Source organism: Channa argus, chromosome 1, assembly GCF_033026475.1.
Source record: "Channa argus isolate prfri chromosome 1, Channa argus male v1.0, whole genome shotgun sequence".
In the NCBI taxonomy this organism is placed as follows: domain Eukaryota; kingdom Metazoa; phylum Chordata; class Actinopteri; order Anabantiformes; family Channidae; genus Channa; species Channa argus.
In genome coordinates, this window is record NC_090197.1 from 17795260 (window position 1) to 17809340 (window position 14081).

Below are 14081 nucleotides of genomic sequence, written 5' to 3' on the forward strand. Positions count from 1 at the left end.
TGTGTTTGCATTTATTCAGTGTATTTATGGCACTTTCCCATGGCATTTGGCCTCAATGCTAATTCAAAACATAGAAAATCAAATCCAAAGCATAAAAAACATCATAACATGTGACTTGCCCATGCATCCAACTGTTTCATTTGACACAAAGCTTTATAAAGCTGCTCTACTTGAGCACTACTCTGCACACTGTGGACACGTTTGTTGAATCTGAGGCACAATGTCTATGCAAAGACCTGTCTTAGATCTTTCATCTTTTCATGCACGTTCTGTCGGACCTCAAATCCCTTTCGAACGGCAAGCAAAATTTGCAGCTTGCTCATTCTTGCCCATCCTTCTAGTCAGACTCAGGCAAACCAACTGACAGACAGACAGACAGCTCGCGTGATGATGGACGACAAACTTATCTCTGAGTCTCGGAAAGCAGCCAGACATATTACCAACCGAGCCCGATTCACTGCAGGGCGCTGTGCGTATCTCTGCCTGCCTGTCTGCGTGTATCTCTTCACTGCTGTCTTTGTCATCGTGTGCCATTTCTGTCTCTCTTTCTATGTCAGCCTGACTGTGTTGCTATTCTTGTCATTCTCTGTATTGCATGGTATGTGTTGAGAAGCTCTCGTTCCTCATAGTCATATCAACTCACTAAAGCCACTTCAAAACCATTGCCTCCAGTAATAAAAGCACAGATGACACAAGCCATTACTCTAAGCAGGGTTACGTAGACATAAAGGAATCCCCGAAAGAAGAATCCCAATTTAGCAGCAGACATCTTCAAGACAGGGACGTCAGTTACTGCTCTGTTCCTCCCACTAGACTGAACAAATGCAAAGCAAGTGGCAAGCAGGGTTCTGCGAAGATTTTGGCTTATTTTGTTTCCAGCTTGTGGGCCGGTCAGTCCATGCAGGAATGCTTATTTTCTCCCTTCCATGAATTTGCTAATATAATCAATATGAGAGTGAATGCATGAGGGTGGTTTAAAATTCTCACAGAGCAGAGAGAAACCCCTGGGTCCATTTGGCTCATGAAAATAGAAGTCGTGCTAAGTCAACAGTTCTTTCTCAGAACAAAGCAAAAAAGCAGTTTTACTTTTGCCTTTTATTCAGATGCTGTGCTCTTTGGAGGTGGTGTAATGATTAATACATTAAGTGCAGAAAGGCTGCATGAATTGACCTTTAATCGGGGTATACGTGACTCGGTTTGTGCATTGTGTGCTGCATGAATGCTTATGAATATATCCATGTAAGTTTGTGTTCAGAAGTTTGTACTATAACATAATTTTTATCCCTGGGAACATGACAGATGTCTGTCTGTTTTTGGTTTTGTGTGTGAATGTGCCCAAGTCCAAGTGCATATGAGGAATCATTTGCAACCATTGATAATCTCTTCTAAATATTTGCATTGATTCAACAAGAACAACTAGACTCTGCTTTTCCTTTAAAAGAAGCCCACCCAAAAGGCATTAAATAATATGGTATAATATCATCACAATATCATCTAATGAGGATTTTCTTTTGTGTTTTAAATATATAAATACAACATCACGAATGAATGTGCAGCACAACGTGTATGTTGGTCTGCATTACCTATATTTACTCTTACTCTAATTATTAAGATAAATTTGTCTTTACATTTAAACAACCTTCCTACGTACATTTAAAAGAAGAAAATGTTAATCCTAATTGCGTCAATCCACACCAATCTCAGTTCTCCTTCAGTTCTCTGAGTAGACTCATCTCTGCACCTTTGTCCATCTGTTATTTAAATGAGTTCGAACCTCACTCGGTGACTTACCTTACTTCTGTGGATTTTAGAAACTGCAGCCCCAGAGAAAAAAACAGATGCTGAGGACGCTCAGTGTTGTCCTCCACCAAAGAACTGACTCCCGGCTTCTCCGCTCCTATTTACGTAGTCTCAGCAAAAATAAATAAATAAAATAATAATAATAATAATAATAAACTTTTTTTCTCCACCAATTTAAAACACAATAAAACCAATCACATGACACTTCTGTCGCGGCTTTGTCCAGGTGGTACCTTTTTTACGAGATGAATTAATGACCGGTGCCGGTGGTGCGCGCCGTGGAGGAGCTCGGGGCAGCGCGCCGGTGTGTCGCCGTTACGAGCGGTGACAGCCGACTGCCCGGTAATCCAAGTGCGTCTAACAGCCTCCAGTTTACGCGGACGAGCGTGTGGTGGTGGAGCTCCTCCTCGCCGTATCGGTTCTGTGTGTTTAAAGACACACACGACAAGAGAAACGCAGCTTCTCCACAGCATGTGAGCGCTCGGTTTGGTCACTCCTCTGGATGCCGGTGATTACACAAACACAATCAAGTGATTTTGATGTAATTTGATGCAACACTGTTTATCTGGGTCTCGTTGAATTTGTTGGCTATTTTTATTATCTCCAGTTAATAATCTCCTTTAAACCATATTCATTTAAATACTCTAAAGTGACCGTTTTGTACAATAGTCAAATTTTTTTTTTCTTTTATTAGGAAAAATCTTTATGTCTTCACTATTTATGGTGATGGAAGTTGTCAGCTGTGCTATTTGTTGTCTCTCTGTAGATAACCTCAAACATCCTATTAAGACATGCTTTAATACTCTGCTTAGAATAATAATGTGTGTCTTTGAATCTATTTAATCTTATTTGCTCGTAATTGCTTTTTACATTCTAAATACTAGTTAAGACACAATAGGCACATAACGTCAGTGTGTTGACAATCTGGTTGACATTCAAGCATAGGGACACAAGAAAGTGGAACAGAGAAACATTTTGAATGTTATGATGGTAACTGAAAACAGGCCAGGACATTACTGCAGCACTGCAGTGTTAGTCCATATCAACATCATCCTTGTGCCATAATTGCCATTGTGCCACAAGATGATTTTCCACCAAATAATCAATAAATTAAGGATTTAGGACTGTCTAGCCTTTTCGGTTTTAAAGTGAACATACTATTATAGATCTCTCCATTAAAGAATATGTATTTTACGATAAGGGAAAGGCACTGAAAAACAATGAAAGCACAAAGTACTAACCTAGTATGGTTCCATCTTAGAGTGATGGAAATTTGATGTCTGGTAGTTCATCTTGACATTTAGATAGTTGGTAGTGTGTAGAACAAAACAACATCTGTTTGACTTACACCTTTGGGAAAACTTAAAACATGCACGTGTTTTCTTGTTGTTGTCTTTTTGGTCCACAGCTTTCTTTTTAAACTTAATTACAATGCAAACAGCTGCTTGTTTGCAGCTCCTGTCATGAGAAGCTGAACACTCATCTCTCTTCATCTGACACACACATGCACGCGCACACACACACACACATAAGCGCACAGGAGAGGAGTGGACAAACACAATCTACTTGGGAATGTTGTTCATGTTCCAACTCTGAAAACAACTTTGCCCTTGTCAGCTACATTTTACATTTTACAAACTCATCTGCTCATATAAGATAGTAAGAAAAACTCCACATCTATATCTTATACTATATAACAAAGAACACCATTTTCTGGTCAGGAAAAGAGATTAAATACTTTGTTTTTTAGTCTGTTATTGCTCTTTTTTAAACCTTTTGTAATCACATACAGGTACAGAAAACTCTTGTATCTCAGCAGGAAGTAAAACAAGATAAAGATGTGACTGAGTTATGCTTAATGGTATTAGTAATACATTTATGAGTGTATGTTATGTGTGACTTTGTGGGTTCCACTGAGCGTTGATATCATTCATTAATGTCATAATGTACTTTAGGTCACCAGCTGTGAATCAGGCCCCATAGCCCCAAAAACTCATGGTTGTTACCAAAGACTGCTTCAGTTTCTATAGAGCAACACCAGGATTTAGTCTCTCTCTTGAGCAAAGATTGAGATCATTATTAGTGTTTATTGTCAGAACAAAATTTGTGTTATTAGCCTGTTGCAAAAACTTTCTATTTTTACAGTAAAGTGGTGTTAGTGTCTATTCATAATTATTACCTAGGTCTGTAATTCTCTTCAGCTTTTTCTTATTTATATTAAACATTTTAGCCCAATGTTTGGATTTTCTGGCCCTTAACTTTATTGTTTTCTTCACTCCCCCAAAAAACAACTTCATGCCCGGAAACAAACAGCAGAAAAACAAGCTAGCAACTAGCTAGTAGACAAACATATTGGCATTTTAAACAGACGGAGAGCCAGATATCTCCCTCAGGGAATTTGTGGGAGTTAATTGTTATTTGTAGTTATCTGCCAGGTGACCAGAAACAAAATTTCAAATCAACACTTCTGTTGCCCTTATTCTGTTGCATGCGTAAATAAACATTTAAAAAGTCTGTTTTGTGTTAGCAGCTCATTTCATTTCCCAAAGTGGTCCAAAATATCAAATCATTTAATGCTGGTATAAAAAATAAGGCAATTAGCTTTTATAGAAAATGCAATTGCTTGTTTTGTTTGAAGTGCTATATCTACATTTAATAGTTACATTCATTTACATATTAAGCTATGATTTTTAGCTTTATTCATTAGCAATGGTGGGTCTGAAGAGTTTTATACATGAATGTCATCACACACCAGAATTTGCATTTGAAGTTTGTCGTTAGATTTCATAAAAAAAAACAAAAAACTGGAACGTCATAGTTAAAGCTATATTATGCAACCTTTGTGGATGACCCTGGCCGTAGCATAATTAATCCACAGACTGCATCAAATACTGATGATGTGTTAAAGCCTGTGGCATCATGTTGATACAATGTACCCTTTTACTTTACAGCATGCAACAGGTAAAGCAGGGAATCCGGGTTTGACCTGCAAATCCTGGAGCAACAGTAGGTCAAACCCTTGGCTGCCTTGTTTAATAACAGACAGCACCTTTCTACATTAGGTTAAGTTGTGAAGCATAAAAATGTAGGTGAAGCTTTAAATATAAATAAAGGTGTGGTGCCTGAAGTGACTGCTCACCTTTTCTGTATTAAATTATTATGTCTCCTTAACCTCAACCAACCTACCCAATCAACAGAGTAGTTTATGTTTTTTAAAACCCTCATCTAAAAGGAAAGATTAAAGCTGTCTTCGAACATTCTTTATATACTACCATTGGACTGTTTTATTATATAGTATGTGAGCCTGTCCTTCGATACCACCTTGCCATAACTTGTAAAATGGATGAGATGTTTAGTTTAAACATTAGGAACTTGTTGTAGTGTAGTGAGATTTTCTGCTGTAACAAGTCAAAATTGTTGGTGACATTAGTTTTAAGAGGCAGCAATGCATTTAGTAAAGGCAGATGGAAGAGCAGGTTCTAGAGAAACTGTATGTGATTGTTATAAATCTTTACTGGAATAAGTACAGTCAGTGTCTACTCATATCCTCTATCATTCAGCAAAAACATGACCAGTTTAGTTTTGCTGCAGGTATCACAAAAGACACATTGTTCCTCACCACCAGTTTGCATACAACTTGCTTACTCAGTGGTTTTTCAGCCCTTCTATTCAGTCTTCTCGCAGAGCGCATGTGGTGGGTCAGCTTTCCTGAATGTAATATTAAAAATAATAAGCCGCAAATTCAATTGTGCCGATGCGTTTAGCTCCCGAGTCTGCAGAGAACTGCTGAACAGGAGCCCAATGTAAAGTCTTTAACCTCTGAGAAACTGGTAATTGAACCATACAGGTGAAGAAGATGAGAAATAAGCTCTAGCTCAGATTGAAATCTTTATTTTTATTTATTTTATTTAGGCACTTTTCAACTGTGCCAGATGGAAATATTCATCATCTGGCTTAGGGAAAGATAGGCATCTATATTTGTTGGTTCTGCTCAAATCATTTTTTAAACTTACCAACCTTGATAAAAAAAGGGATTCAGGAACATTGGCAGGGGGGGCCAAAGCATCCAATTTATTTACAGCTATGAGTCATCTGCCGCAAAAGAGATGCTTTTCTAAAACAACAAAAGAACAGTATGATTGTTAAAGTAAATGCCATGGTCTGTGGACAGGGTAGACGTTTGTCAATATTTTGTTAAAAAATTCAGTTATCTCTCCACAAAACAAAGGTCTGCCATTGAGTCTGCACACATTAAAGTAGTATTCACCTCAAATATCAATAGCTGTATTACCACCACAGCCAATCAGGAGTGAAATTACATGAGGGCTTTAGTAGCAGGATGTGTGAGTGGGGAAATGTAATGATTATTTTTGTGCTTCTACATGCTGATCCACATACAGCATTAATCTCCTCTTGATAGTTTTTCTCTGGGAAATAAATTGGCAATCTGTACACGTGAAGGTGGCTAATATATCTCAGAAGCAAAAGTATGCAGTGATTTGAATTGTTTAATTATACAACAGCTACATATGTTTGGCAGGCACAGGGACATGGAGGCACAGACCAAGTTTCCATCACCAGATGCTTTACATAGCAGCCGGTGATGAATCTTGTGGGAAGTCTGATGCCATGTTGTGGCATGGAAGCCATCTAGCATGCCTGGTCTAGTTGAAACTGACCAAATGCTGGGAGTCCAGGAATGATGGGTCTTTAAATATAAATTCAGTTTGATTGACGTGCACAATGTGCAGTTTCTTTTAGCAGGTTTGATCTGTTTTGGAACCAGAAGACACCACACTTATACTACTGTTATTCAGACTTTCCAATCCACCAAAGTGCAAAACAAATGAAATGGGTCAAAAGTTATTTAATAGTGTGGAAAAGTTCCCTCTTCCAGGAACATTTTTTTATATATTTCATAATTTGCTCTAATACTTTATCTTTTATAATGAAACATTGTTAACCTATTCAAACTGGTATAAATACTGTACCATGCGTCCCATGTGAACATTGTCTACTTAGAGTGGTTTATATCAATGGGAAACACCGATTTAGGTTTGTTTGTTATTCAACATTTATAACCCATAGTTTTCACATCCGGTTATATTATCTAGGGAGTTTACATGAGAAATAACAAATTATCCCATCACTCTATAGACAAGACTGTTTTGTTAGTTGATAATATCCAACAGAGTTTTATTGGATTTCTTGTCCCTGGCTTTGGGGACACTGACACGTCCCCACTCACAAGATTAATTTATCTAATGCAAAAGCTATACTGTACTACCAGATAAGAAACTGTTTGCTTTATGGGGTATTTGGCTTTTGAATATTCAGTTACTGCTTCACCCCAATGGTTTCTGCAGCAGAACTCAAAATGAAACGTAAATCGTGTAGCTGGATCTCCACCCAGTGGCTATGCTGCCAAAGCTGTGAGAGTATTCTGAAGGCATTTCGACAAAAAGGTCCACCTACAAAAACAGACGGTAGTAGAGTAAAGCTGCTGATTCATCGCCTGAACTGCATGGCGTGGGATGCTCGAATATTTGAACTTCTGCTGTTGGCTACAAATGTGTTTTCTCTTCACTTTTATTGAATCAGTCAGAAAACTGGGGACATTACGTGCAGGTTTGTTAATAGCCATTGTTTCTTTTATCATTATTATTATAAATTAATATTAAGATTCACTTGTTTCCTAAAACAGAAATGTCATTAGATTTCAACATTTGGGGGGGCAGGGGTATAAGATTTATGAATCTACCACCAGGGGGCATCTAAGATTCTCCCCTCTCACCTACATCAGCACCTACAATCAGGCCAGTTTGATATGAATATCATACTGTGTAATATAATACAAATAATATAAAATGTGTAGTATAAAATGTTAAATCAACACACTGGGTTTCAGAATTTAGCATTTATCTGAACTGAAATACAATACACAACAATAGTCTTTGACAAATGGTCAAAAGCAGTTACCTACACAGAATTAATCTGTTTTTTAATGAGAGATGTGTTTCTGTGTAAATGGTCATTAATAACCATTGGGAATGAGACAAAATTACTCTGCCTAATGTACTGCAGCTAATGAAATAACCAGAGCAGGAGCAATCCATCTCAGACCCTCTGAACTACACCAAATCTTTTGTTATCAGCATCATTCCCACCCATTAGTGGGGAAAGACAGAGCTTTTTTATAATTAAAAGTCAACCACTGAGTCTGTACCATCTCTAATGATCAACATGCTGCCTGGTGATTAAGACAGACAGTGAGGATATGTTGCAACAAGGTGTAATTGGAGTCAACAGTTTTCAACAACATGAAAAGAGTGCACCGCTCAATAAAGTATGCTGTTTCAGGCTACTGCAATATTCTTGCTGTTATTAAAATTGGTTCATATATGTCAATCATCATTATCATGAAACCGTATATGAAAAAGAGATTCACAAGCTGCCAATGACATATACCAGATAAGATTCAACACATATCTTTTGATTATTGCATTTAATGTCTCTTACATTCACTATTATGTGATTTTTACTGAAAAGTCAAGAAAGGGATAAAACTTACTTCCAAAAACAAGAAGTTGAAATAAGCCCAACCTTCCTCCCCACAATCACTCCATTGTAAACAGTAGTGATGGTTTCACAGTTATGGCTTTTGAGAACCTGAGTACCCGTGGTTCAGAGGACATGCTTTTCTTATACTGTTATCTAATTGATGATTTAGCATTGGTTAGACTTCACCAAGCAAGGGCGACTTCACCAGTTTTCAACTTGCTCTCTATGGCTTTAGTTTAGGCTGTAAATGTATACTAATGCTTTCAAACTTCCCTCTAACTTCCCTATATTAAAATATTTCTCTGCTTCTAGCTGAAAAACTTACAAACTCCATTTTGTGAGTACCAATTGTGACATAATCTAAACTTAAACCTCCAAATGATGTTACCTGGAGGCATTTTCCTTCTAGAAGTAGAGAGATATTTTGATGTCAGTGGGACATTTAATGGCTTTTATGTACATGTACTACCCAAACTATAACCAAAAGGTCAAAATCAGCGAAGGTTTCCTTTAATAGCAAAAGACCTAGCCAGATATATTAACCTTATTACTATTTATAGCCATGTCAGATGGTTAAGTCGTTTTCTTTGATATCCTCTATAAATATTTATTATCTAAAAAAATTACACAGTGCCTTTATGAATCTAATATAAGGGATGGATCAAACTACAGATTTAGAGGAAACACAGAAGATAGTAATCAATATTGTTAAATCCTATTCAGCTTGGGGAAAATGTGTATGTTCATACATTATGATGCAGTTGCAATTAGTAATGTGTGTGTTTCATTCTAATTGCATTATAATTGCTGAAAACATTGCTTATAAACTCATGATTCTTCTTTTGTAAACCTGCAGCTTCCTCTCATCCAAACATGTATCTACCTTCTAATGAACCTGCCAGAGTAGCATTTGCTGCTCCATAATTGCTTTCCTCCCAGTTAAAGGCTACGCTGAAGCAACCAAGATAGGCTCGAGTGCTCTGCAAAGTATTCAGAAGGGAAGACAGCAGCATTAGTAAGGAATGCAAGAATCCAGGAGATAAAATGGAAGTGACTGTGGGAAAGTACATAAACCGGCCAATCCTGTTTTTTGTTGCCTGCAGTGTTTTTCTTTCTAAATCAAGGTAAAAGTCATGAAGACAGTTAAAATTTACTATATGCAAACTCTGTAGTGTCTGAAAATGTTGCAGTCAACATGTTTTGACTTTATTAATTATTAAAATAAAACCCAATACAGTAATTTGCTAAAAACAGCAGCTTCAAAGTGCATGACAGATTTTTAAAATGGCACAATACAGGGATATCTTTATATATGTAATGTACTTATGAAACTGATATTTTAGAATAACTCACTGGCATAATGTATTTTTTATACCACAATATCAAATACATACACACAATATCAAAATACAATTCATGAACATTAGTGCAGCAGTAACAAACTTTGTCAAAATACAGTAAAAAATCTCATTTGAAATATGGCTCTACAAATACAATACACAGCCATGTGTGTATGTGTTCACCAGTAACAGCAATCAAAACAGACCTGATCAAAACATTGTCAGGTTGAAACACGTTCGTTTTCACAAATAGCTTGAATCCTTGAGAATATGTGTCGGAGTTCTATGCCTGTAAGAAAGTGACGCCATTATTTCGACCCCATCTCCTGCGAATAACTTTTCGTAGCTTTTCTGTGTGTTTTCTCCCTCCTGGAACAAAAGAAGCGTATAACAACTCATTAGGATAGCTTGCAAATTATACGCTTGCTCCTTTTTTAGACTTATAAGTAAGCAAATAGAATCTATTTGGTTTTCTCTCATAATTAACATTTGGCTGGAGTGCATAAATGTTGTGGAGGACATCATTGTCAAATGTGTGCTAATGGCTCCTTCAGATGCCAGGCATTTCTTTAAGATTGTTAACGAGATCAGCTGAATCTTATTTGGACACCTTCCAATTCCCCACTGACTTTCTGCATTCTCTCCAAATTCAGTCTAGCAAGTGGCAGTCCAAAAGCTGTCGGTACTAAATTAAGGACCCCGCACATTCTCCCCAAATTATCGTTTGCAGTTACAGGGCTCATTGTAGATACTGTATTTCCCACTCACGCTCACACACCTTTAGCACACACGTCCATGCAGCTCTGCCGTGAGACAAAGTTGTTGTTGCTCCCTCCGCATCCTGAGAAGATGAACTCCTCACACATCTTGGTGGCGGTGTTGTAGTAATACCGAGTTATAGAGGCAGAACACTTCCCTTTATCCAGGGGGTCGAGGCAGAGCACAGGAACAGCTGTAAAACAGAGCACAAAGCACACAAATGAGAGCCAATCAAACTCTTTAAATGTCAATGCCTAAAAGAATTTGAATTCCCTTTTTTTATGTCAAAATTTTCTCTGGACATTGCTGAATCATTTCCTTACGACTTAAATGTTTTTCTTTATTGTGCTTTCTCAAAGGTATAATGAACCATTCTTTTCAAAGGAAGTGTTTGTTCCTTTCTCCATAACAATATAATTCAAACTTTTAAAACAAAATCCCATCTGACATTGCTTAACAATACTACTGCTGCCCTACAGCCAATACATGCTGTCTGCCAGAATTACTCAGTGACAGGATGTAAAACTGTTTCTTTTTTACTAACTTTTTTGGGGGCTGCAGTATTCCATGCAAGTAGTATAGTCCTGGAAGCGATTGTAATTCCCCATGCAGCCACCATAGCTGAAGGGCTCACATTGCATGGTGGTCATGTTGAAGAAATAGCGGGACAGGAGGGCACGGCAGGGTCCTTCTTCTTTAGGAAACCTGCAGATTTGGGGAACCTCTGCAGAGAAGGGTTAAAGTTGAGATTGGATCCATCGACAATGTAAAGTATTGTTGTACCAAGTTAGAAAGCTGTATTGTCTTGACTTTGAAAGTCTTAAGAATAAGTTTGACTGAACAGATCCAGTAGCTCCGCAGCAACTTGCCCTTCTAAAATGATATGTTGCACAGTGGGAACTAATGTGAATTAAATATGCATAATATGATTTGATTTTCTATTCCACTTTGAAATACAGAGACCAGCACCACACCCACATTGACTTTTTAGACGATGGTAACGATCATTCAAACAATGTGAAAGCTCATCTGAGAACTTACTTGGGATTCGGAAACATGTTTTCTGGCACTCTGGATAACTGTTAAAGTTGTTGGCATTGCCTTGACACCCTCCATAGTAGAAAATCTCGCACTTCTGGGTTAATGTGTTGTAGTAATAGCGTTCAATTTCTGCTCTGCAAGGTCCCTCGTCCACTTCAAGGAGACACACGCCTGAGAACAGCAAAGACACCGTTGAAAAAGCATCGAAGCGCAATAGAAAAATGAAGCAATTAAGCTGGTGCTGTGCGCCAGGCACCGGGCGAAATTAATTAAACATTTTTAATTGCAGATTAATCACAATTAATAGGATCATTTAAACAGTGTGAACAAGCAACAAAATATTTCGAGCTCTAGTTATCTGGTACCTTTAGGTGGCAGCGCCCAAACGCTGTAAAAAGAGAAAACAGTGAAAAGCGTTAATATGCAAAACTCCATAGCGCAACTTTTGCCTGAACTGCTCTACAAGTCTTTTCTGCTATGCCGACCACCCCAACCTGTTTCACTTTTATAGCTGCCTGAGGAGTTTCCCGGGGGATTTCGGGGCGGAGAAGCAATGACTCATTTTATTACTACAGTCAAACTATATCGGAGTGGTGACAAATTTATTAATGACATCAGAGAGGGACAGTTTTACGTTTTAATATTTGCGCAAGGGGCTCCCTTTGGTGATTAAACTGATACGGAGATAAAGCTGTTTTTACTTTTTACTGTAGAAGAGTTACAAAAATATTTCAAGTGGACATCAATAAAGATGATGAGATCCAGCAATCTCACATATCCTCCCTTAAAATCCCCCCTGTAGGATATTGTGTTGCCCCTAGCAGAGGACAAACATTCTAGTGAACGTTAAATCAGTTTCTTGTCTGATCCCACGAAGTTCCCACCACATATTTGTTTGACTGGATGTGAGTCCTCACACACATCCACTCACTCAAAAACTGAAAGCCTTTCACACTTTCAGTCTTGTGGTTGTTAGCTTCTGTTTTGTGTAATGATTGCAGCCTCCTCCAACATTCTTTCATTAAAGCAGTAATGTGTTGCTCCACTAAACAGTCAAGGACCTCATTCTTTCAACAAGACAGCAGCATTATAAAAGTTAGCTAGGTGAAATAAAGCATTTAATATCACATATCTGCATAGATCTACCCTCTTGTTTAATTGATCCAATCCAGTTATCAAGTAAAGGTTGTCTTTGTGTTGTTGGAAAGTGCCATGCAGCCATGTTTTGGATAATGATGTGTCTCCAGCTTGACAGGTGGAGGCTAAATACAGATTAGCCATCTTATCAAATTGACCTGGTACACGAGACACAAGCCCTTAACCCAAATCCAAGAAAACAGAGTCAAAATAGCCAAAAATGTTTAATGTTTTATTTGTGTAATTCTAATTATAGTTCCATGTTTTAACCTATAATTCAAAGGATCCAAACATGTCTGTGTGATCCACCCACCTCATTGAGAGTTTAAGATACTGGCAGGATTGTACACTGGGGCCTTGTTTTAATCAGATTATGGGATTAAGACTGTTTATGCAGATTACTTTATAACCCAGATTGAGGGAGAGGAAAGGGATTCTTCATCAGGATTTCAAAGGTAAAGGACTGCTCCCTGTAAGCATTCGTAAGTACATTTCTATTATTTGAATTACATTTATTGTGAGATTAAATAGGTCTTACTGTATCTGTCATGTGTCATGGCATAGTAAATACTTTTGTAAAAAAAAAATTAGCTGAATGTAAATAAAGCCGAATGCTTCATTTTGTTTATATATTTATTGACAGAGAATGCCAGTCATAAATGTAGAAGACCTGACGGACAAGGACAAAGCTTTAATGGAAGTAAACCAACTAAAACTTGAAGTGAAACTCGAGAGATGGTTGGTAAGTTCTTTAGGCTGAGGTGATGAATATGTGGATGTTTTTAAAGCGAATAAAAGTGGCATAGAGATTGTTTTCTCTGACATGCAACAAATTCATTTGTCAAACTGTTTGAATGTAATTATACAATGTGCAAAAAATTCTACCAGGACAAATTCAGAACTGAAATAAGGCTGTTTTAACACCTTTTTCTTATCACATCAGACGTCTAAGTGCTGTGAGGAAATCAAGGACTACATTCAGGCTAGAGTGGAGGAGGACACCCTTGTCAAAGGCATTGCAGAGGAAAAGAACCCCTTCAAGGAGAAAGGTGGTTGTGTCATCTGCTAGATCGGACCTGAGGAGCTTTTCATATGTCAGATTAGAGCCCAAGGACATTCTTCCTGCCCTCATGAAATGGATTTGCAGACTGAGAAGAGTAGAAGGACATATTAAAGTATATATATATAAAGCTTCACGAGTTTCCCATGCAAATGATATCCGCATCCTCTGACCAGATTTGTAGCCATTTTATTCTTTGAAAAGATGCAATTTAAAAGAGTTGTCTTTTGCAAAGGCTACACTGTATAATGCTTTTCCCGAATGTGGTGTATATAGTCTGAGCAAACGGGCCCATGTGTTGTTTCATACACAGAAGCAACTGTCATTAAATTTGCTTGTTTATAACTCAGCCTGTCTCCATCATTTACTGTGACAAGGATTTC

The 14081-nt window shown here is 37.7% G+C and overlaps 3 protein-coding genes across 4 annotated transcripts in view; 1 reads left to right on the forward strand and 2 right to left on the reverse strand.

The window, feature by feature from the left end:
* calcr (calcitonin receptor) overlaps nt 1-2222 on the reverse strand; it is a 53212-nt gene extending 50990 nt beyond the window's left edge. The window contains exons 1-2 of one of the 2 annotated variants that reach the window (XM_067503524.1): nt 2034-2222; nt 1792-1910 (exon numbers count right to left, since the gene is read on the reverse strand). The gene's annotated coding sequence lies outside the window, so the exon portion shown is untranslated. Of the gene's footprint in view, nt 1-1791 lie in introns of both variants that reach the window. The other variant, XR_010914376.1, reaches the window with a different exon arrangement.
* Nucleotides 2223-8963: 6741 nt separating this feature from the next.
* tfpi2 (tissue factor pathway inhibitor 2) lies at nt 8964-12020 on the reverse strand. Its single transcript, XM_067503550.1, has 5 exons — nt 11867-12020; nt 11502-11672; nt 11005-11184; nt 10480-10653; nt 8964-10070 (listed from the first exon to the last, which is right to left on the reverse strand). Exons 1-5 carry the CDS (start codon nt 11934-11936, stop codon nt 9985-9987), a joined length of 681 nt encoding a protein of 226 aa, XP_067359651.1. The 5' UTR covers nt 11937-12020; the 3' UTR covers nt 8964-9984.
* Nucleotides 11106-13985, forward strand: gngt1 (guanine nucleotide binding protein (G protein), gamma transducing activity polypeptide 1). Its single transcript, XM_067503563.1, has 4 exons — nt 11106-11226; nt 13053-13120; nt 13282-13380; nt 13582-13985. The coding sequence occupies exons 3-4, from the start codon at nt 13285-13287 to the stop codon at nt 13705-13707; spliced, it is 222 nt and encodes a 73-aa protein (XP_067359664.1). The 5' UTR covers nt 11106-11226; nt 13053-13120; nt 13282-13284; the 3' UTR covers nt 13708-13985.
* The last annotated feature ends 96 nt before the right edge of the window (nt 13986-14081 follow it).